The sequence below is a fragment of the Protomyctophum parallelum genome (assembly GCF_964188405.1).
Source record: "Protomyctophum parallelum genome assembly, chromosome: 7".
NCBI lineage: Eukaryota > Metazoa > Chordata > Actinopteri > Myctophiformes > Myctophidae > Protomyctophum > Protomyctophum parallelum.
In genome coordinates this window covers 53185163-53207842 of record NC_139705.1, presented here as the reverse complement: position 1 = coordinate 53207842, position 22680 = coordinate 53185163, and the positions used below count along the sequence as shown (strand labels likewise).

General features: G+C 44.6%; 1 protein-coding gene across 1 annotated transcript in view; it reads right to left on the bottom strand.

Annotated features, from left to right (window-relative positions):
- Nucleotides 1–1612: 1612 nt before the first annotated feature.
- The window catches only part of nsfl1c (NSFL1 (p97) cofactor (p47)), a 35478-nt gene continuing 14410 nt past the window's right edge, over nt 1613–22680 (bottom strand). Inside the window, exons 6-9 of the mRNA XM_083768633.1 lie at nt 18524–18633; nt 17725–17862; nt 10641–10811; nt 1613–4316 (exon numbers count right to left, since the gene is read on the bottom strand). Of these exons, the coding sequence (XP_083624759.1) occupies nt 4154–4316; nt 10641–10811; nt 17725–17862; nt 18524–18633 (582 nt within the window). The 3' untranslated portion in view covers nt 1613–4153. The remainder of the gene's footprint in view (nt 4317–10640; nt 10812–17724; nt 17863–18523; nt 18634–22680) is intronic.

Sequence of the window (22680 nt, the reverse complement as noted above, 5' to 3'; positions counted from 1 at the left end):
AAAAAAAACAGCAGATCTACATGTGTGTAGCACTGCACTCGAGGCTGCCGAGATTGTTTAATTACCTTTAGGGCATAATAACGCCAAAGTATTTGCTCTTTTGATCCATGAAAATCCCCCTGAAAATAGTTCCATGGCTTGTTGACGAACCGAAAAAAGATTCCGTCGCGATCCGGAACAGGCTGTGTGTGAGGGCTGCTGGAGTCCAGTTGAAACTACCGTTCACTTGCATTGAACTCATTTTCCCAGAAGCCCTTGCGGCCCAGAGCACGGGTCGATTTCCGGTTACGTCGTCATAACGCGACGGCCTCGTCACCAGGTCCGCGACAAATTATTAAAAAAACAGAGAATTAAACACAAAACAAATAGCGGGTTTAACGTTTTACGCAGTGGAAGAACATGGATTAGATAGCGTGGAAAGCGGGTTATGCAGCAAAGCAGTTAATTGGAACACGATTATGCTAATCATGTTAATTACTCAACACTCTTAGCAACTAAATGGAATGTCTTACAAGCATACAGATTACATTTATTTTTTTATAATTTATATTTTTTGTCCCACGATTTTGTAACCCATTCTTCACCCCTGTGTCAATCATCCTGTGATGTGATCCTGGGCTCTACACACCCTCCGCCAACCTAGGGAGAGCAACGGACTTAACTCATGCTTGAGTGTCCAAGTTGCTCCTTTACACCTGACAGGGGGGAGTTTCCCTGGTTGGACGTCGTAGCGCGTGGAAGGAGCACGTTATTCCAACCAGTTCCTTTCCTCTCTATCAGGCGTCCCGGCTGGCCAGGGGGAGGCAGTTTAGAGACCAGGATTACTGCATGTTTTTGTGAGGGTACCTACCCTAGGGGACACGGGGAGAACATGTGAGGGTACCTACCCTAGGGGACACGGGGAGAACATGTGAGGGTATCTACCCTAGGGGACACGGGGAGAACATGTGAGGGTACCTACCCTAGGGGACACGGGGAGAACATGTGAGGGTATCTACCCTAGGGGACACGGGGAGAACATGTGAGGGTACCTACCCTAGGGGACACGGGGAGAACATGTGAGGGTATCTACCCTAGGGGACACGGGGAGAACATGTGAGGGTACCTACCCTAGGGGACACGGGGAGAACATGTGAGGGTACCTACCCTAGGGGACACGGGGAGAACATGTGAGGGTACCTACCCTAGGGGACACGGGGAGAACATGTGAGGGTACCTACCCTAGGGGACACGGGGAGAACATGTGAGGGTACCTACCCTAGGGGACACGGGGAGAACATGCAAACTCCACACAGAAAGGCCCTTTCGCCAACCCCGCCTTCGGGTATGGGCACTGAGGAGGAAACACGCCGCCAGCACCCACAGCGCCCCGAGCGGGAATCGAACCCAGGACCTTCTAGCTGTGAGGCGACAGCACTACCAACTGTGCCACCGTTGCCCCTACATTACATTTCAATAATACAAATGAACAGAAAACATGACTGGGTCCAAGACATTTCCAATAGTCTATTTTTGTATTAGAGGTATGGTACATAAATAATGTATACAGCAGCCCATTGAAACAAATGACCCTGACAGCTGACAGCTAAGAAGAAACACACGGGACAACAGATTCTTTACACCAAACATAAAATTGATTTAATTTTTCCAGAGGTCCAAACCAAACGTACAATTCTCCATCGTTCCCTGTCTTGTCCCAGGATGCACAGCAGAGGTCAGTGTGCGTTATAGGAATATAACACACACTGACCACCACTACTAGCTACAACCCAGTGTCCCAGGATGCACAGCAGAGGTCAGTGTGTGTTATAGGAATATAACACACACACACTGACCACCACTACTAGCTACAACCCAGTGTCCCAGGATGCACAGCAGAGGTCAGTGTGTGTTATAGGAATATAACACACACACACTGACCACCACTACTAGCTACAACCCAGTGTCCCAGGATGCACAGCAGAGGTCAGTGTGCGTTATAGGAATATAACACACACACTGACCACCACTACTAGCTACAACCCAGTGTCCCAGGATGCACAGCAGAGGTCAGTGTGTGTTATAGGAATATAACACACACACTGACCACCACTACTAGCTACAACCCAGTGTCCCAGGATGCACAGCAGAGGTCAGTGTGTGTTATAGGAATATAACACACACTGACCACCACTACTAGCTACAACCCAGTGTCCCAGGATGCACAGCAGAGGTCAGTGTGTGTTATAGTAATATAACACACACACTGACCACCACTACTAGCTACAACCCAGTGTCCCAGGATGCATAGCAGAGGTCAGTGTGTGTTATAGGAACATAACACACACACTGACCACCACTACTAGCTACATGAACCCAGTGTCCCAGGATGCACAGCAGAGGTCAGTGTGTGTTATAGGAATATAACACACACACTGACCACCACTACTATAGCTACAACCCAGTGTCCCAGGATGCACAGCAGAGGTCAGTGTGTGTTATAGTAGGAATTCAAACTGCCACGACTAGCTACAACCCAGTGTTTTTTTTACAATACAAGTCTTCATCTTTTTTTTGTTCCAAACCATTGGTTTTAAACCTAAAGCAGTGTTTTTTTTGTTCCATGTTGCACAATATCAAAATCCAACCTTCTTAACACGTCTGTAAAAGAAAAACAAAGGAAGGCGGGGTTGGTGGGGGGGGGGGGGGGGGGGGGGGGGGGGGGGGGGGGAGGGGGTGGAAGTCCGCTTAAAAAAATAATTCCGTCTTGGTTTGGACACAGTGAGTCGTGTTTCCAGAGGTGGCTAAAGGAGCATGAAGTCCAATTTAATACTGCGTCGTACGACAGTGTTGCACGCAAAAAAAACCCAAAAAAAACAAATGCATCAAACTAATGTTCTGTGCTTGTGTCATTAATATGGCCGCCACGATGCAATTCCAATGGGAGTCACATCATGGTTTGACCAAACATGTGTGTTTGAGACGGCCGATTTCTGCCCCATCAAACACAAATGTGTTCTTTTTGTCAAGCGACACCGTCATGCTACAGAGCATAAATGTAGACATAAGGCTACTGGTACACATTGGGGGGGGGGTGGGGGGGGGAGGTGCAGCAGCTGAGTTCTCACATTTTCATCAATTCGCCCTCCCCCCCCCAAACTGTTTTAAACGGCATAACATCGGAAGCAACATTTGCATCATTTCAACCCCCAAACTGTTTTAAACGGCCTAACGTCGGAACCAACATTTATCATTTTAACCCGCAAACTGTTTTAAACGGCAAAACGTTTCCAACTTTCTTTTTTTTTAAACACGTCTACAGCCTCTGCTGTTTGTACGTCATATCACTGACTCCCCCCTGCCCGCTGTGGGCCTTGTTTTACCTGACACAGATTGCTGAAGAGTAGGGTAGGGTAGGGTAGGTAGGTAGGAGGTGTCTAGAAGAATGTTATATGCATTGCTATAGAAAAACAAAAGAAGAAATTAGAAGTCCAAAATGTTAAGTCCATGGGTTTTCCTTCCTCTCAGGAGGAAAGGTAAGGGGGTCCTCTCCTCTCAGGAGGAAAGGTAAGGGGGTCCTCTCCTCTCCTCTCATCCGCTGCTGTTGTTCAACCACACATCTGTACACTCGTCTCAGAGACGCTTTTTCCACCGGTTGGGAACTGGTTCAGTTCTCTGTGGTTCCTAGTCCATGAGCCAGAGCTCCAAAAATTGGAACGTTAATTTTGAATTGAGTGGGCAACACTATAGTACCATGTTAAATCGTTTATAGGATCAATACACGTAAATTAATATATGATAACACTTCCAAAGTAGCTTTTTCATATGTTTTTTTTGTGCAAATGTTCCTATATAATGCCTAATTTAATTTGCATGTTTAAATTTGTCTTCGTGTAAGTAATCCACTGGGGAAGTTTCATGGTTATAACGATCTAAAATAGGTATGGTTTTGCACACTCAGTTCATAATTAAACGAACCACAAAGAACTGAACCGGTTCCCATCGGGAACCAACCGGTTTAAAAGAGGTCCGACCAAGCGTGTACAAATGGAACCGAATGGACCCTTTACGTCACAGGTCCATTTGGTTCCATTTGTACCCTCTCAGCGTGAGAGGTGGGGGTTGGGGGGAGGAGGGAGAGGGAGTTGAGAGCAGGATGTTCCTCCTCTTGCGTCTACTTTAGTCGCTGGACAATGACGGCGTTGAGGAGGTTGGCGTCCTGCAGCGTGAGGCTCTCGTCCGCCAGCTCCTTGTTGGGGAACGTGGTCATGAGGACGAACTCTCTGGCGCCCATCAGAGGCCGCGCCGCCACCACGAACTGGCGTACGTCCGACACCCTGGAGGGAGAAACGGAGCCAAGAGCAGGCCATGGAGTAGTCTGGTGTTACCAGACTGGTGCCTCTCGCAATTTACAAATGCTTCCGTCGTACAGTCTGGAGCAACGGAAGCTCTGATCATGAGTAAAATATAAATGCTTCCGTAGTACAGTCTGGAGCAACGGAAGCTCCGATCATGAGTAAAATATAAATGCTTCCGTCGTACAGTCTGGAGCAACGGAAGCTCTAATCATGAGTACAATATAAATGCTTCCGTCGTACAGTCTGGAGCAACGGAAGCTCTGATCATGAGTAAAATATAAATGCTTCCGTCGTACAGTCTGGAGCAACGGAAGCTCTGATCATGAGTAAAATATAAATGCTTCCGTCATACAGTCTGGAGCAACGGAAGCTCTGATCATGAGTACAATATAAATGCTTCCGTCGTACAGTCTGGAGCAACGGAAGCTCTGATCATGAGTAAAATATAAATGCTTCCGTCGTACAGTCTGGAGCAACGGAAGCTCTGATCATGAGTAAAATATAAATGCTTCCGTCATACAGTCTGGAGCAACGGAAGCTCTGATCATGAGTAAAATATAAATGCTTCCGTCGTACAGTCTGGAGCAACGGAAGCTCTGATCATGAGTAAAATATAAATGCTTCCGTCGTACAGTCTGGAGCAACGGAAGCTCTGATCATGAGTAAAATATAAATGCTTCCGTCATACAGTCTGGAGCAACGGAAGCTCTGATCATGAGTACAATATAAATGCTTCCGTCATACAGTCTGGAGCAACGGAAGCTCTGATCATGAGTACAATATAAATGCTTCCGTCATACAGTCTGGAGCAACGGATGCTCTGATCATGAGTAAAATATAAATGCTTCCGTCGACAGTCTGGAAGAGCTGTCACGAGTATGCGATAAAGCGGAAGTGGAGCCTCCTCCCCGCTTCCGTTTCGTCTTTACAGTCGTGCACATTTATTCTAATCATCTAAGCATATATAGCTTGTTGCTTAGCAGAAGAAAAAAAAAAGCTCTAAAGATATTTTAAAATATATTAACGCAAATGGCAGCGTCCTTACTAAGCTCGTGGGGGCTATAGTTCCAGACTCTATATAGCATTCAGAGATTGTGGAATACAGGATTTTCCCATCAGGACACGCCCCCCCTCATCCCCCTCGAGTTTGGAAGCGCTCGTCCTGCCGTACCACCTGTTTCTAAATGTCACATGATGCAGGAGGCAGCAAAATGTGGTGTTATTGAAAACAAGCACTTCCAAACTCTGACACCTAGAAAACATTATCAAATGCAGGGCATTTCTTGACAGAAAGTAGCTCATAACGTTTCTATGGTGGATTTTTATGAAACAAAAACTTTGCAGATAGAAAGAGGATAATTCAAGCTTTTTGTAACAGCTGCAATGTTGGTGAGTTTAACATTGTTTTAATGCAATCAGACAGGACTTTAATGTTGGTGAGTTTAACATTGTTTAATGCAATCAGACAGGACTTTAATGTTGGTGAGTTTAACATTGTTTAATGCAATCAGACAGGACTTTAATGTTGGTGAGTTTAACATTGTTTAATGCAATCAGACAGGACTTTAATGTTGGTGAGTTTAACATTGTTTAATGCAATCAGACAGGACTTTAATGTTGGTGAGTTTAACATTGTTTTAATGCAATCAGACAGGACTTTAATGTTGGTGAGTTTAACATTGTTTAATGCAATCAGACAGGACTTTAATGTTGGTGAGTTTAACATTGTTTTAATGCAATCAGACAGGACTTTAATGTTGGTGAGTTTAACATTGTTTAATGCAATCAGACAGGACTTTAATGTTGGTGAGTTTAACATTGTTTTAATGCAATCAGACAGGACTTTAATGTTGGTGAGTTTAACATTGTTTAATGCAATCAGACAGGACTTTAATGTTGGTGAGTTTAACATTGTTTAATGCAATCACAGGACTTTAATGTTGGTGAATTTAACATTGTTTAATGCAATCAGACAGGACTTTAATGTTGGTGAGTTTAACATTGTTTAATGCAATCAGACAGGACTTTAATGTTGGTGAGTTTAACATTGTTTAATGCAATCAGACAGGACTTTAATGTTGGTGAGTTTAACATTGTTTAATGCAATCAGACAGGACTTTAATGTTGGTGAGTTTAACATTGTTTAATGTAATCAGACAGGACTTTAATGTTGGTGAGTTTAACATTGTTTAATGCAATCAGACAGGACTTTAATGTTGGTGAGTTTAACATTGTTTAATGCAATCAGACAGGACTTTAATGTTGGTGAGTTTAACATTGTTTTAATGCAATCAGACAGGACTTTAATGTTGGTGAGTTTAACATTGTTTAATGCAATCAGACAGGACTTTAATGTTGGTGAGTTTAACATTGTTTAATGTAATCAGACAGGACTTTAATGTTGGTGAGTTTAACATTGTTTAATGCAATCAGACAGGACTTTAATGTTGGTGAGTTTAACATTGTTTAATGCAATCAGACAGGACTTTAATGTTGGTGAGTTTAACATTGTTTAATGTAATCAGACAGGACTTTAATGTTGGTGAGTTTAACATTGTTTAATGCAATCAGACAGGACTTTAATGTTGGTGAGTTTAACATTGTTTAATGCAATCAGACAGGACTTTAATGTTGGTGAGTTTAACATTGTTTTAATGCAATCAGACAGGACTTTAATGTTGGTGAGTTTAACATTGTTTAATGCAATCAGACAGGACTTTAATGTTGGTGAGTTTAACATTGTTTAATGTAATCAGACAGGACTTTAATGTTGGTGAGTTTAACATTGTTTAATGCAATCAGACAGGACTTTAATGTTGGTGAGTTTAACATTGTTTAATGTAATCAGACAGGACTTTAATGTTGGTGAGTTTAACATTGTTTAATGCAATCAGACAGGACTTTAATGTTGGTGAGTTTAACATTGTTTAATGTAATCAGACAGGACTTTAATGTTGGTGAGTTTAACATTGTTTAATGTAATCAGACAGGACTTTAATGTTGGTGAGTTTAACATTGTTTAATGCAATCACAGGACTTTAATGTTGGTGAGTTTAACATTGTTTAATGTAATCAGACAGGACTTTAATGTTGGTGAGTTTAACATTGTTTAATGCAATCAGACAGGACTTTAATGTTGGTGAGTTTAACATTGTTTAATGCAATCAGACAGGACTTTTCTGTTTGGATGAATGGGCTGTCAAGGCCAGAAAGTAGTTTATTGCCACTCAGTGGGTGTTCCCGCATAACTTCCAGGTACGATGATGTCATACCCTCTATAGTTGTCTGGCTAAGCGAGACTAGGCCATGTGGGACAAAACAGGATAACGTTTAACTTCATTGCGTGCCACGCATGCACGCGCACAAGAGTTGCGTTCCAGGAAATAGGGATTGCAACCGAATGGGGAAATTCTTGGCCGAAACCGAATATAGGAAACGGGTCCCCCGAACGACAGTCACGGTGTGGAACATCCAGACCCCCCAGGAGGGGGGGGGTTACCGTGTTGCAGCTTTCCGTGCTCGGACAGACACACGTGGAGACGTAAACACACCCACCTGTTATCAATAGACAAGACCGCAGTGATCACAAGTACGATTGTTTTCGACGAGTATGGTCTGATGAACCCATTCTGACCTGAGATCAGATTCTAAAAATGTCAGTCGCTCTTCGATTTTTCAAAAATAGCAGACCTACAAGCTCGTATCGCGCCACTCGGTGGCGCGATATGAGCTTGTAGATCTGCTATTTTTAAATAGCTAAAGCATAACATGATGCTGTCACCAAAATGGGTGCCCGGTCAGAATGGGTTAAGGTTGGCGAACATGCGTTAATATTAGGGCCGCGCTGCGACATGCTTGCGGTTACGTTTAGGGGAAGGTATGAGGAGGCTTGTCATTTTCAGTGGGCTCAGTAGACCTGACTAGACCGATAAGATCAGTTAACGCAGGGGTATTCAATTAGATTAGCCCGGGGGCCACAACTGTAGAATGAATGTGTGTGGGGGGCCGCACAGTGTGCGTGCGAAGCGCGGAAATGTGTGGGTTCTCAAAATGCTTTTTGTGCTCAAACATGAAGATTTATGTATATTTCCGCACAGTAATGAGCAGGATAATATGTCTATACAGGTATATGCCACCTTAGAATAGATGTAGGCCTAGACCTATTTGACAGTGCATAAACAGCATTGCTTTGACATTAACGACCATCAGCTGGACACACACACACACACACACACACACACACACACACACACACACAGGGCAGTTCAGAAACCCGTCCACGACCACCAGTGACATCATCGCAGATTGTTTTTTAAACAAGATTTATTTACGTGAGAATAGTTTATCAGACTATAAAGATCAGATTACATAGAGCAGTGATTCCCTTATGGGTCTGTAACTCTGAGTGTACAAATGGAACCAAATGGACCCTTATGGGTCTGTAACTCTGAGAGTGTACAAATGGAACCAAATGGACCCTAACAGGGTTTATTATCGTGAGAATGATGGCTTCCCTTTTCACATTGCAACTTTTCAGGACTAGAAAGCCTGCAGTTTCTATTAGCTTGTATTCCCCATCGATGATGTCACTGTTGGGTGGGTTTCTGAACTGCCCACAGCCCTCCTATGTGACACAGACCGAGTAGAAAAGAACGTGTCATTTTATCATGATTATTAAGTGAGGACCTATTCCTATTATATGAAGATGGGTTGAAAAGTGGTCCTTTAATGATTACCGTCATTATGGTAATCTCACAATTAATATCGCACACACCATACCTGTAACTTTTATTAGCCCTCTTATTATTCTCAAAAAAAAGAATGGGGGGGGGGATACGATCGGCGTAACCTACTGGGAATTATCGGTTGATTTTCGGTCGAAACGGCTCACACACACACACACACACACACACACACACGCAGAACTCATAAAATGGGGCCTACCGATGCCGAGGAGCAGAACTCATAAAATGGGGCCTACCGATGCTGAGGAGCAGAACTCATAAAATGGAGCCTACCGATGCTGAGGAGCAGAACTCATAAAATGGAGCCTACCGATGCTGAGGAGCAGAACTCATAAAATGGGGCCTACCGATTCCGAGGAGCAGAACTCATAAAATGGAGCCTACCGATGCTGAGGAGCAGAACTCATAAAATGGAGCCTACCGATGCTGAGGAGCAGAACTCATAAAATGGAGCCTACCGATGCCGAGGAGCAGAACTCATAAAACGGGCCTACCGATGCTGAGGAGCAGAACTCATAAAATGGGGCCTACCGATGCCGAGGAGCAGAACTCATAAAATGGAGCCTACCGATGCTGAGGAGCAGAACTCATAAAATGGAGCCTACCGATGCTGAGGAGCAGAACTCATAAAATGGGGCCTACCGATGCCGAGGAGCAGAACTCATAAAATGGAGCCTACCGATGCCGAGGAGCAGAACTCATAAAATGGGGCCTACCGATGCTGAGGAGCAGAACTCATAAAATGGAGCCTACCGATGCCGAGGAGCAGAACACATAAAATGGAACCTACCGATGCTGAGGAGCAGAACTCATAAAATGGAGCCTACCGATGCTGAGGAGCAGAACTCATAAAATGGGGCCTACAGATGCCGAGGAGCAGAACTCATAAAATGGAGCCTACCGATGCTGAGGAGCAGAACTCATAAAATGGAGCCTACCGATGCTGAGGAGCAGAACTCATAAAATGGGGCCTACAGATGCCGAGGAGCAGAACTCATAAAATGGAGCCTACCGATGCTGAGGAGCAGAACTCATAAAATGGAGCCTACCGATGCTGAGGAGCAGAACTCATAAAATGGAGCCTACCGATGCAGAGGAGAAGAACTCATAAAATGGAGGCCTACCAATGCCGAGGAGCAGAACTCATAAAATGGAGCCTACCGATGCTGAGGAGCAGAACTCATAAAATGGAGCCTAGCGATGCAGAGGAGCTGAACTCATAAAACGGGGGCCTACCGATGCGATGAGCAGAACTCATAAAATGGAGGCCTACCGATGCTGAGGAGCAGAACTCATAAAATGGAGCCTACCGATGCGATGAGATCAGATTCTAAAAATGTCTTCTACATCTTCTTCTGAAAAACCTATGTTTCTACGTCAGTCGTTCAATTTTTCAAAAATAGCAGACCTACAAGCTCATAGCGCGCCACTCGGTGGCGCGCTATGAGCTTGTAGGTCTGCTATTTTTTCAATAGCTAAAGCATAGCATAATGCCAACACCAAAAAGGGGTTCCCGTCCCCAAAATCCAAAAATTACACATCCGCTACATCAGCTCACCTGTGGGTGTGGTTGAACTTCTGCACCAGCTTGCCGCCGTCGGCCAATCGGATTTGAATGTTGGTGACGGGCTGGGAGGGGTCAAGGGTCACGGAGGAGCTGGCCTGGGCCTCATTGGTCGCCTGCTCCGCTTGTGCACCTCCTGGGACCGACACCAGCTCTGGGGTGGCGCTGTGGAGAGACAGAGGAGACATGGGGGTTAGGGGACAGACACCAGTGCTGTGGAGACAGAGGAAGGGTTGAGACATGGGGGTTAGGGGACAGAGACAGAGGAAGGGTTGAGACATGGGGGTTAGGGGACAGAGACACCAGCTCTATGGAGACAGAGGAAGGGTTGAGACATGGGGGTTAGGGGACAGAGACAGAGGAAGGGTTGAGACATGGGGGTTAGGGGACAGAGACAGAGGAAGGGTTGAGACATGGGGGTTAGGGGACACAGACAGAGGAAGGGTTGAGACATGGGGGTTAGGGGACAGAGACAGAGGAAGGGTTGAGACATGGGGGTTAGGGGACAGAGACAGAGGAAGGGTTGAGACATGGGGGTTAGGGGACACAGACAGAGGAAGGGTTGAGACATGGGGGTTAGGGGACAGAGACAGAGGAAGGGTTGAGACATGGGGGTTAGGGGACAGAGACAGAGGAAGGGTTGAGACATGGGGGTTAGGGGACAGAGACAGAGGAAGGGTTGAGACATGGGGGTTAGGGGACAGACACCCGCTCTGTGGAGACAGAGGAAGGGTTGAGACATGGGGGTTAGGGGACAGAGACCAGCTCTGTGGAGACAGAGGAAGGGTTGAGACATGGGGGTTAGGGGACAGAGACCAGCTCTGTGGAGACAGAGGAAGGGTTGAGACATGGGGGTTAGGGGACAGAGACAGAGGAAGGGTTGAGACATGGGGGTTAGGGGACAGAGACACCAGCTCTGTGTGGAGACAGAGGAGGGGTTGAGACATGGGGGTTAGGGGACAGAGACACCAGCTCTGGGGTGGCGCTGTGGAGAGACAGAGGAAGGGGTTGACTTACAAAACAAATATGGGTAAATTCACCTTCCACAGCACTGCTATATAGAGTATGCACATGCATGATTTTCCCATCAGGAGTCAGGACACGCCCCCCCCTCATCTAGACTGAGTGGTAAAACATTGAGCAGCATTTATGGAGTGTTGGAGTTTGGAAGCGCTCGTTGGAAATCACTCAACCGTCCAACCGTACCACCTGTTTCTAAATGTCACATAATGCAGGAGGCAGCAAAAATGTTGTGTTGTTGAAAACAAGCACTTCCAAACTCTGACACTTAGAGAAATAATCAAATGCAGGGCATTTCTTGACAGAAAGTAGCTCATATAGTTTCTATGGTGGATTTTTATGAAACAAAAACGTTGCAGATAGAAAGAGGATAATTCAAGCTTTTCGTAACAGCTGCAATGTTGGTGAGTTTAACATTGTTTTAATGCAATCAGACAGGACTTTTCTGTGTGGATGAATGGGCTGTCAAGGACAGAGAGTAGTTTATTGCCACTCAGTGGGCGTTCCCGCATAACTTCCAGGTACGATGATGTCACGTGCATACCCTCTATTCAGGTGTGGAATGCCCTGCCCCCTTCCCTTAAAACAAGGAAATCACTGGCCTCCTTCAATGTCACCTGTCAGCAGGTCAGAGGGAGAGGAGGTGACCAATTACTGTTTTAGATTCTTGTTCATGACTGTGTGTGTGCGTGTGTGCGTGCGTGCGTGCGTGCGTGCGTGCGTGCGTGCGTGCGTGTGTGGGCGCGCATGGGACCAGAATGGAAACAAGACCGCAAGGTCTTACTTCTGAAATCCTTTTGGACCAAAATGCCTGACTGTACCTTGTGCCGTTTGCATTTTTCTTTTGTCTAATAAAATATTCAATCAATCAAAGACATGGGAATAGGACATCATCCATACAGGGTAAGAGCTCTACAAGGGGCCTAGGCATTTTAACCCATTTTAGACCCGAGTTAAAAACATCCATGAGCTTGTAGATCTGATATTTTTCAATAGCTAAATTATAACATAATGTTTAAAACACCAAAAGAGGTTCCCGACCAAAATGGGTTCAAACAGAACTCAAAAGAGGTCAAGCCCAAGACCGAGATATCATCATAAACATACAATCATAGAGCGTCACAGTCCCGCCTGTGAGGAAATAATTCCCCATTCATTTTTCCCCATAGACGTTTCATAAAGTATTTATTTAAAGACCTTCAAAACCTCTGACAATAATAATTATAATATTATAATAATAATAATTAATTATTTGTTAGGCCCCCAAAAAGTTGTTTATTCTCATGAGTTGTCACCTGCCGAGTTGGCTTTGCCCTTTAAAAAGGTCCTTAAATACATACTTTATGAAACGTCTAAATGAGAGAGAATGTTTATGGTTTAAGTTGCATTTAACCAACTTCTTCTAGCAGGTGTGTTTCAGAGCACGCACACACATTTCCTTGCTCTTCACACACACACACACACACACACACACACACACACACACACACACACACACACACACACACACACACACACACACACACACACACACACACACACACACACACACACACACACACACACACACACACACACACACACACACACACACACACACACACACACACACACACACACACAGGGAAGAATAAATCTGTCCAAAATTAAGAATGAAAGAAAAAGATTATAAATGTGAAAAATGTCATGTTTAAAAAAAGAAGTCGGGGGTCACTGTGTGCACAGATACACATCAAAACAGGAAGATATAGGGGTGTTGCTGAGGAGGGGAGGATATGTGAATACTGTGATCTGAACAAAGGAAAGCCTCTGTTTCATGATCTGAGAGTAGTGTCACCCCTGATCTGGATCTGGTGAAGTGTGAGACTGGTGTATTGGTTTAGTTTCTTTTTCACCCCTTACATAGCGGCGGTATGGCGATATTGTGGTTATTGCACCCAGCCCTAACCAATACAGAGTATATTTTTGGCACATCAATATATACCCAACTCACACTGTAAAGCGACTACATGAGAAACTAATCTTAACCCATTCTGACCTGAGATCAGATTAAAAAAAATGTCTTCTACATCCTGACAGTTTTCCATTCTGACCTGAGATCAGATTAAAAAAAATGTCTTCTACATCCTGACAGTTTTCCATTCTGACCTGAGATCAGATTAAAAAAAATGTCTTCTACATCCTGACAGTTTTCCATTCTGACCTGAGATCAGATTCTAAAAATGTCTTCTACATCCTGACAGTTTTCCATTCTGACCTGAGATCAGATTCTAAAAATGTCTTCTACATCCTGACAGTTTTCCATTCTGACCTGAGATCAGATTCTAAAAATGTCTTTATGTCAGTCGCTCTTCGATTTTTCAAAAATAGCAGACCTACAAGCTCGTAGCGCGCCACTCGGTGGCGCGCTACGAGCTTGTAGGTCTGCTATTTTTCAATAGCTAAAGCATAACATGATGCTAAAACCAAAATGGGTTCCCGTTCAGAATGGGTTAACACCAGTGACAGCCCATTCATGACCAAAATATTACAAGAATCCAATTCATGGCTCCTACACACACTTTCAATGTATTAATATTCATAAAACTGTAAGACTATTGCAAAAGTTTATTCTCTGTCACTCCGTTGCACCATCTTGTGGACAGAAAGTGCAACAGCAGCAAGGCCTTTTTTGTGCAGCCTGCAAACAAATTTAACCATTTCCTCCATTTCCTTGTAACACAGTAAAACCTGTCTATTGAATGAATTACATGTAGTGACTCGATAGAGTCATGTAGACATGATGGGAGCTCGATAACCGATACCCAGAAGAAAATCAGATAACAAGCTTATCGAGTACCCGTTATCAATAAGCTGTGGGCTTATCGAGTACCCGTTATCAATAAGCTGTGGGCTTATCGAGTACCCGTTATCAATAAGCTGTGGGCTTATTGAGTACCTGTTATCAATAAGCTGTGGGCTTATCGAGTACCCGTTATCAATAAGCTGTGGGCTTATCGAGTACCCGTTATCAATAAGCTGTGGGCTTATTGAGTACCTGTTATCAATAAGCTGTGGGCTTATTGAGTACCCGTTATCAATAAGCTGTGGGCTTATTGAGTACCCGTTATCAATAAGCTGTGGGCTTATTGAGTACCTGTTATCAATAAGCTGTGGGCTTATCGAGTACCTGTTATCAATAAGCTGTGGGCTTATCGAGTACCTGTTATCAATAAGCTGTGGGCTTATTGAGTACCCGTTATCAATAAGCTGTGGGCTTATTGAGTACCCGTTATCAATAAGCTGTGGGCTTATCGAGTACCTGTTATCAATAAGCTGTGGGCTTATTGAGTACCTGTTATCAATAAGCTGTGGGCTTATTGAGTACCCGTTATCAATAAGCTGTGGGCTTATCGAGTACCTGTTATCAATAAGCTGTGGGCTTATTGAGTACCTGTTATCAATAAGCTGTGGGCTTATTGAGTACCTGTTATCAATAAGCTGTGGGCTTATTGAGTACCTGTTATCAATAAGCTGTGGGCTTATTGAGTACCCGTTATCAATAAGCTGTGGGCTTATTGAGTACCTGTTATCAATAAGCTGTGGGCTTATGGAGTACCTGTTATCAATAAGCTGTGGGCTTATTGAGTACCCGTTATCAATAAGCTGTGGGCTTATCGAGTACCCGTTATCAATAAGCTGTGGGCTTATTGAGTACCTGTTATCAATAAGCATTGGGCTTATCGAGTACCCGTTATCAATAAGCTGTGGGCTTATTGAGTACCTGTTATCAATAAGCTGTGGGCTTATTGAGTACCCGTTATCAATAAGCTGTGGGCTTATTGAGTACCTGTTATCAATAAGCTGTGGGCTTATTGAGTACCCGTTATCAATAAGCTGTGGGCTTATTGAGTACCCGTTATCAATAAGCTGTGGGCTTATTGAGTACCCGTTATCAATAAGCTGTGGGCTTATTGAGTACCTGTTATCAATAAGCTGTGGGCTTATTGAGTACCTGTTATCAATAAGCTGTGGGCTTATTGAGTACCTGTTATCAATAAACTGTGGGCTTATTGAGTACCTGTTATCAATAAGCTTTGGGCTTATTGATTACCCGTTATCAATAAGCTGTGGGCTTATTGAGTACCTGTTATCAATAAGCTGTGGGCTTATTGAGTACCCGTTATCAATAAGCTGTGGGCTTATTGAGTACCTGTTATCAATAAGCTGTGGGCTTATTGATTACCCGTTATCAATAAGCTGTGGGCTTATTGAGTACCTGTTATCAATAAGCTGTGGGCTTATTGAGTACCCGTTATCAATAAGCTGTGGGCTTATTGAGTACCCGTTATCAATAAGCTGTGGGCTTATTGAGTACCCGTTATCAATAAGCTGTGGGCTTATTGAGTACGGAGCATAGCGGCTTAAACAATCAAGATAAGAGGCGATCAAGAAATGAATGTAATCACCCACACCTGGCACAAACATGTCGGTCTAAAAGTGTATCGAAAAATACTGTCTGGGTAAACAAAATATGCTTTTAAAGTGACGGCACACATATTAGCCAGTTAACCAGTTTCTTTCATATTATTGTATTGGTAAAAAAGGTCAATTGCCTTCTGTCTGTTAGAAAAGTACTGTTCCCTGATGTCATCGCTATAGGGACACATGATGTCATCGCTATAGGGACACATGATGTCATCGCTATAGGGACACATGATGTCATCGCTATAGGGACACAGGAATCAGGAAGCAGGAACTGGGCGGTCGAAGGACCGGTCGACAAATGATTACGAGTAAAAGATACCGGTTCTGTTCAGAATGTATTCCACAAAATATAAAGGGCTCGAAAGGGCGTTCTTAGTTTATACATGATTCATGATATTAACTACTTTTTATATATGGGATGTATGCCATGCTTTTGTTATTGCTTAATGTAAGTCGCTCTGGATTAAGAGCGTCTGCTAAATGCCTAAATTGTAAATTGTAATAAGAACCCGTTAACACCGTTCTGTTTGACTCTGTATTCAGTTGGAAAGGTTTTAAAAGGAGCGAGTGTAATCCTCTGGATCCTTGGGACTAGTATTAGGGCCGATTCATACTCCTATTTTACCGCTGTTTCGGCGCTGTAGAGCCGAAATGATTTCGGCTCGTCAGAAATTTTCAGTAGCACCGAAGAGCCGACTTTAGGACGGTACCCGCCCCCCCCCCCCTCCCCGAACCTCAAATGACGTCACATTGTAGGCTCTACAGAGCCAAATGACGTCACATTGTAGGCTCTACAGAGCCAAATGACGTCACATTGTAGGCTCTACAGAGCCAAATGACTTCACATTGTAGGCTCTACAGAGCCAAATGACTTCACATTGTAGGCTCTACAGAGCCAAATGACGTCACATTGTAGGCTCTACAGAGCCAAATGACGTCACATTGTAGGCTCTACAGAGCCAAATGACGTCACATTGTAGGCTCTACAGAGCCAAATGACTTCACATTGTAGGCTCTACAGAGCCAAATGACGTCACATTGTAGGCTCTACAGAGCCAAATGACGTCACATTGTAGGCTCTACAGAGCCAAATGACTTCACATTGTAGGCTCTACAGAGTCAAATGACGTCACATTGTAGGCTCTACAGAGCCAAATGACGTCACATTGTAGGCTCTACAGAGCCGAACCGACTTTTATTGGGCTCTAAAATAGGAGTATGGCCCTTAGACCATGAACCGTGTTGGGATCAGTATTAGACCATGAACCGCATGGCACAGCAGCATGTCTCTCTCCAACGTGGATGCTAGTCAACATCTTGCCTCAAAGGTCTGAGCACAAAGTTCAGGTGACGAAGTGTTCAAGAGTCTTAACGGTACTGTAGTATGTTTTAACACAAACGTTCCAACGTTTCCAAAGACCAGTGTTGGTGAAGGTTACTTTTAACAGTATTCCATTGCGTTACAGGCTTACCGCCGTTAAAAAGTGCCAAGAGCCAGTAAAAAAAAACATATAAACCCTTATCTTGTCCTAGGCGATCTATGACCATATCTCGTCCAAACTCGCCACAGGAAGATAATGAAGAAACTGACCTTCCCAGCTTCATCCCTTCTCCACCGAAGGCCCTGAAGGCCACCTTGGGTTTGGAGAAGTCCTCGTCTCGGTGGTCCTCCATGTCGAGGTTGACCTGGCCGCCCCGAGAGCGCTGCCTCAGCTCCAGAGGAATCTCCCTGGGAGGAGAAGCAAGATGTTTAAAAAGAACTGTCCTCGTCTTGGTGGTCCTCCATGTCGAGGTTGACCTGGCCGCCCCGAGAGCGCTGCCTCAGCTCCAGAGGAATCTCCCTGGGAGGAGAAGCAAGATGTTTAAAAAATAACTGTCGCAATTGTGACAGGATGTGTGCTAATGTGTGAAACTTATGTCAAGTATTCCCCAGGTTCCATGTTCCTATAAAGCCCTAACCACACCAAAGGGTCAAAACGGTTTTGATATCAATCGACTGTTGTTAGTTAAAAGTGGGAACGTGATTTTAAATGTGTCAGTGTTTAGATTATAAACAGAAGAACGTCACTTTTTAAACACATAAATGTTTATGCTTTGAATGCCTTCAGGCAATAATGCCGTTTAACCCATTCTGACCGGGCACCCATTTTGGTGTCGGCATCATGTTATGCTTTAGCCATTTAAAAATAGCAGATCTACAAGCTCATATCGCGCCACCGAGTGGCGCGCTACGAGCTTGTAGGTCTGCTATTTTTAGAAAAATCGAAGAACGACTGATATTTTTGTAGAATCTGATCTCAGGTCAGAATGGGTTCATCAGACCAGTGTGTGTCCGGCGGAAACCTCGTGTGAATCTGATCTCAGGTCAGAATGGGTTATAGATCCCTTACCCCCTACGGATGGACTCCAGGAAGATGGCGTTTCCCGGGTCGTTGTAGTTCCTGAGCTCGCCTTCGTCCAGACTGAACCCCGTCTTCCACAGCTTCAGGACCACGTGCACCTGGTTCACACACACACACACACACACGCGCACGCGCACACGCACACGCACACGCACACGCACACGCACACGCACACACGCGCACACACACACACACACACACACACACACACACACACACACACACACACACACACACACACACACACACACACACACACACACACACACACACACACACACACACACACACACACACACACACACACACACACACACACACACACACACACACACACACACACACACACACACACACACACACACACACACACACACACACACACACACACACACACACACACACACACACCACAGTATTTTAGCTTTTGACTAGGGTACTTTAACCATTATTTAAAACATTAGCTCTTGAAACATCGTGAAAATCTGGCGCAAATCTTTGAATATCAATATATATTCTTTCACATTGAATATTTTTAACTCATATCTTTGCTTCTGCGAGGGGTCCCTGGAAGAACATATTTTCAGATGGGGCGGGGGGGGGGGGGTTGGGTTGGTGGCCGCGATTAGATATGATTTTGGGGATATATATTCATGTATGTTTCCACTCTCGTTGTCTGTAGGGTCATGAGAGCAGGACCTAGTGACTTTAGTCTCTTAATGTTGACTTTGTTGATTTCCTAATGTATGTGTACAACCAATAAGTCTTTACATCTTTTCTCGTATAGTATAATGTTTTGTAGAATGAAACTGAAATTATGTAATAGTTCTTTGGGGTCCTTTTAAATGATGATCATCACAAGCTGTACCTCTTCCTCTAATCAGACTCGGTCTATTGTGATTGGTTGATTCCTATTCAAATGTTTGTATATAAGTAACTCTGTAAAAATGATGTCATGCCTGAGGAAGGTCCGGAGGGACCGAAACGTTGCTTCATTAAAAACCCATTCTGAACGGGCACCCATTTTGGTGTCAGCATCATGTTATGCTTTAGCTATTGAAAAATAGCAGATCTACAAGCTCGTATCGCGCCACCGAGTGGCACGATACGAGCTTGTAGGTCTGCTATTTTTTGAAAAATCGAAGAACGACTGACATTTTTTTGGGTGCATTCTGTTGCTTTCAATGGGGATCCTTGACATGAAATACTTTGAGAACCACTGATATGGAAACATGTGTTTTTCAGAAACAACATCATCCCAGTGATATCATGAACAAATTAAAAGAAGAATTTAGAAATTCCATAAATTAGAAAACAAATGTTTAGAAGTAGTGGAAAAATAGCCGATCTACGAGCTCACAACGTGATGTAAAGCGATGCGTTGTGAGCTTGCAGATCTGCCATTTTCACAAAAAAATTTTTTGGGGGGGGGGGGGGTCACAGGTTATTCTAAAGTTTGGGAACCACCAGCGGTGTTGTAGAACAGTGTTTCTCAACCTATGTACCGCGGCACTTTACTGTGCCTTTGATATGTCTAGGTGTGGCGCCTGATTCGTCAGAAAGTAATATAAGTTAGTGTTACTTTCTGTCAAAATCAGGCGGCACACTAACCCTCCCCCGAAAGCAATATTATAGCTACTGGGCTGCAGGCTTCCTATTGTTGCGTTGTCACACGTCTAACCATTAGACGTGCAATAACAACACATTTAAAAAAAATATATATAATAAGGAATTAATTTGGATAATGGTAATGGAGATATTGTAAAAGTTGTCACTTTATTAATCCCAACACTGTGTATATATATATATATATATATATATATATATAGATAGATAGGCCTATACACCGTATGGTGTGCCCCAAGATTTTTAGGCTATGAAAAGTGTGCCCTGGAGCAAAAAAGGTTGGGAAACACTGTTGTAGAACATTGAAACCACTCCAAGTGGACTGTGGTTAGCATGACGCTATCAGAAGGATCATGTTTCACACATCAGGTCTGGTGGAAACCCTGGAGCAATCTGATCCCAGTGGGAACGCACAGGTCTGGTGGAAACCCTGGAGCAATCTGATCCCAGTGGGAACGCACAGGTCTGGTGGAAACCCTGGAGCAATCTGATCCCAGTGGGAACGCACAGGTCTGGTGGAAACCCTGGAGCAATCTGATCCCAGTGGCCACGCACAGGTCTGGTGGAAACCCTGGAGCAATCTGATCCCAGTGGGAACGGCGAGCAGACGTACGCTTCCATTGGCATCTCAAGTTCCATTAGAAGGGGAGAAAAGGAAAGTAGGTCCCCACGCTGACAAGTGGATGTTGGCGGTGAGCGACCTATAACGTGGTTATGTTGATAAGGCTGTGTTTTGACTATTCTGTGACATTCTTTCGGCCTGTACAGCCGAAAGAATGCATATTTAGCCATTTTCGGCCGAAGACCCAGACCAAACCAGTTGGCATAGACAAAGACATGTATGCCTTCGTTTTAAATATTGGAAATAGTCGGCGCGGACTAGGCCTGTCACGGTGTCCGGTGATACCGGTGTTACCGGTGGGTGGGCGGGCACGCCACCGAGTACATTACTTGCACACCGATAGCACCGTTTTATTAGTATTATTTTATTTTTTTAATATATTTTTTATCCCACGATTTTGTAACCCATTTTTCACCCCTGTGTCAATCATCTAATGTGATCCTGGGCTCTACACACCCTCCACCAACCTGGGGAGAGCAACGGACTTGAACTCATGCTTCCTTCATGCCTGAGTGTCCAAGTCGCTCCTTTACACCTGACAGGGGGGAGTTTCCCTGGTTGGACGTAGCGCGTGGAAGGAACACGTTATTCCAACCAGTTCCTTTCCCCTCCATCAGGCGCCCCGGCTGGCCAGGGGGAGGCAGTTTAGTGACCAGGATTACTGCATGTTTTTTGTGAGGGTACCTACCCTAGGGGACACGGGGAGAACATGTGAGGGTACCTACCCTAGGGGACACGGGGAGAACATGTGAGGGTACCTACCCTAGGGGACACGGGGAGAACATGTGAGGGTACCTACCCTAGGGGACACGGGGAGAACATGTGAGGGTACCTACCCTAGGGGACACGGGGAGAACATGTGAGGGTATACCTACCCTAGGGGACACGGGGAGAACATGTGAGGGTACCTACCCTAGGGGACACGGGGAGAACATGTGAGGGTACCTACCCTAGGGGACACGGGGAGAACATGTGAGGGTACCTACCCTAGGGGACACGGGGAGAACATGTGAGGGTACCTACCCTAGGGGACACGGGGAGAACATGTGAGGGTACCTACCCTAGGGGACACGGGGAGAACATGTGAGGGTACCTACCCTAGGGGGACACGGGGAGAACATGTGAGGGTACCTACCCTAGGGGACACGGGGAGAACATGTGAGGGTATCTACCCTAGGGTACACGGGGAGAACATGGGAGGGTATCTACCCTAGGGGACACGGGGAGAACATGCAAACTCCACATTATTATGTTTAGACTATATATACTAGACTATATATATTTTCTCGTGTACGCTATAAAACCACCCGTGTGCTTATAAGCAGGTTATCAATACTTTAGTCAGATAACAGGTTGTATTATTGTTAATATTATGAAGAGAACAGAAGTGATCTGCAGCAGGCAGAGCGGAGCTGTCTGAACACACCAGCATGGTGTCAGATTCCACTTTGGCTTTGGTGACAGGTCTGAGCTGCATTCAGACTAGAGTGCATTGGATTCACGGTACGGTGAGCTTATACTTCCACCGTGGCAGTTGAGGTTGGCAGATATACTGGCGTTCCTGAGGAGCAGCGACTGTGCGCTCTCTGTGACCTGGGGATGAGTTTCATTTTGTTTTCTATTGTCCACTATTATACCATGATTTAAGAAACGTTTTATTTGAAAAAATTAATCAGGATGAGAACCCAGATCTGTGTTTGGATGTCTGAGTGTTTTATGTTAACCCATTCTGAACGGGCACCCATTTTGGTGTTAGCATCATGTTATGCTTTAGCTATTGAAAAATAGCAGATCTACAAGCTCATATCGCGCCACCGAGTGGCGCGATATGAGCTTGTAGGTCTGCTATTTTTGAAAAAAAATCGAAGAACGACTGACATTTTTAGAATCTGATCTC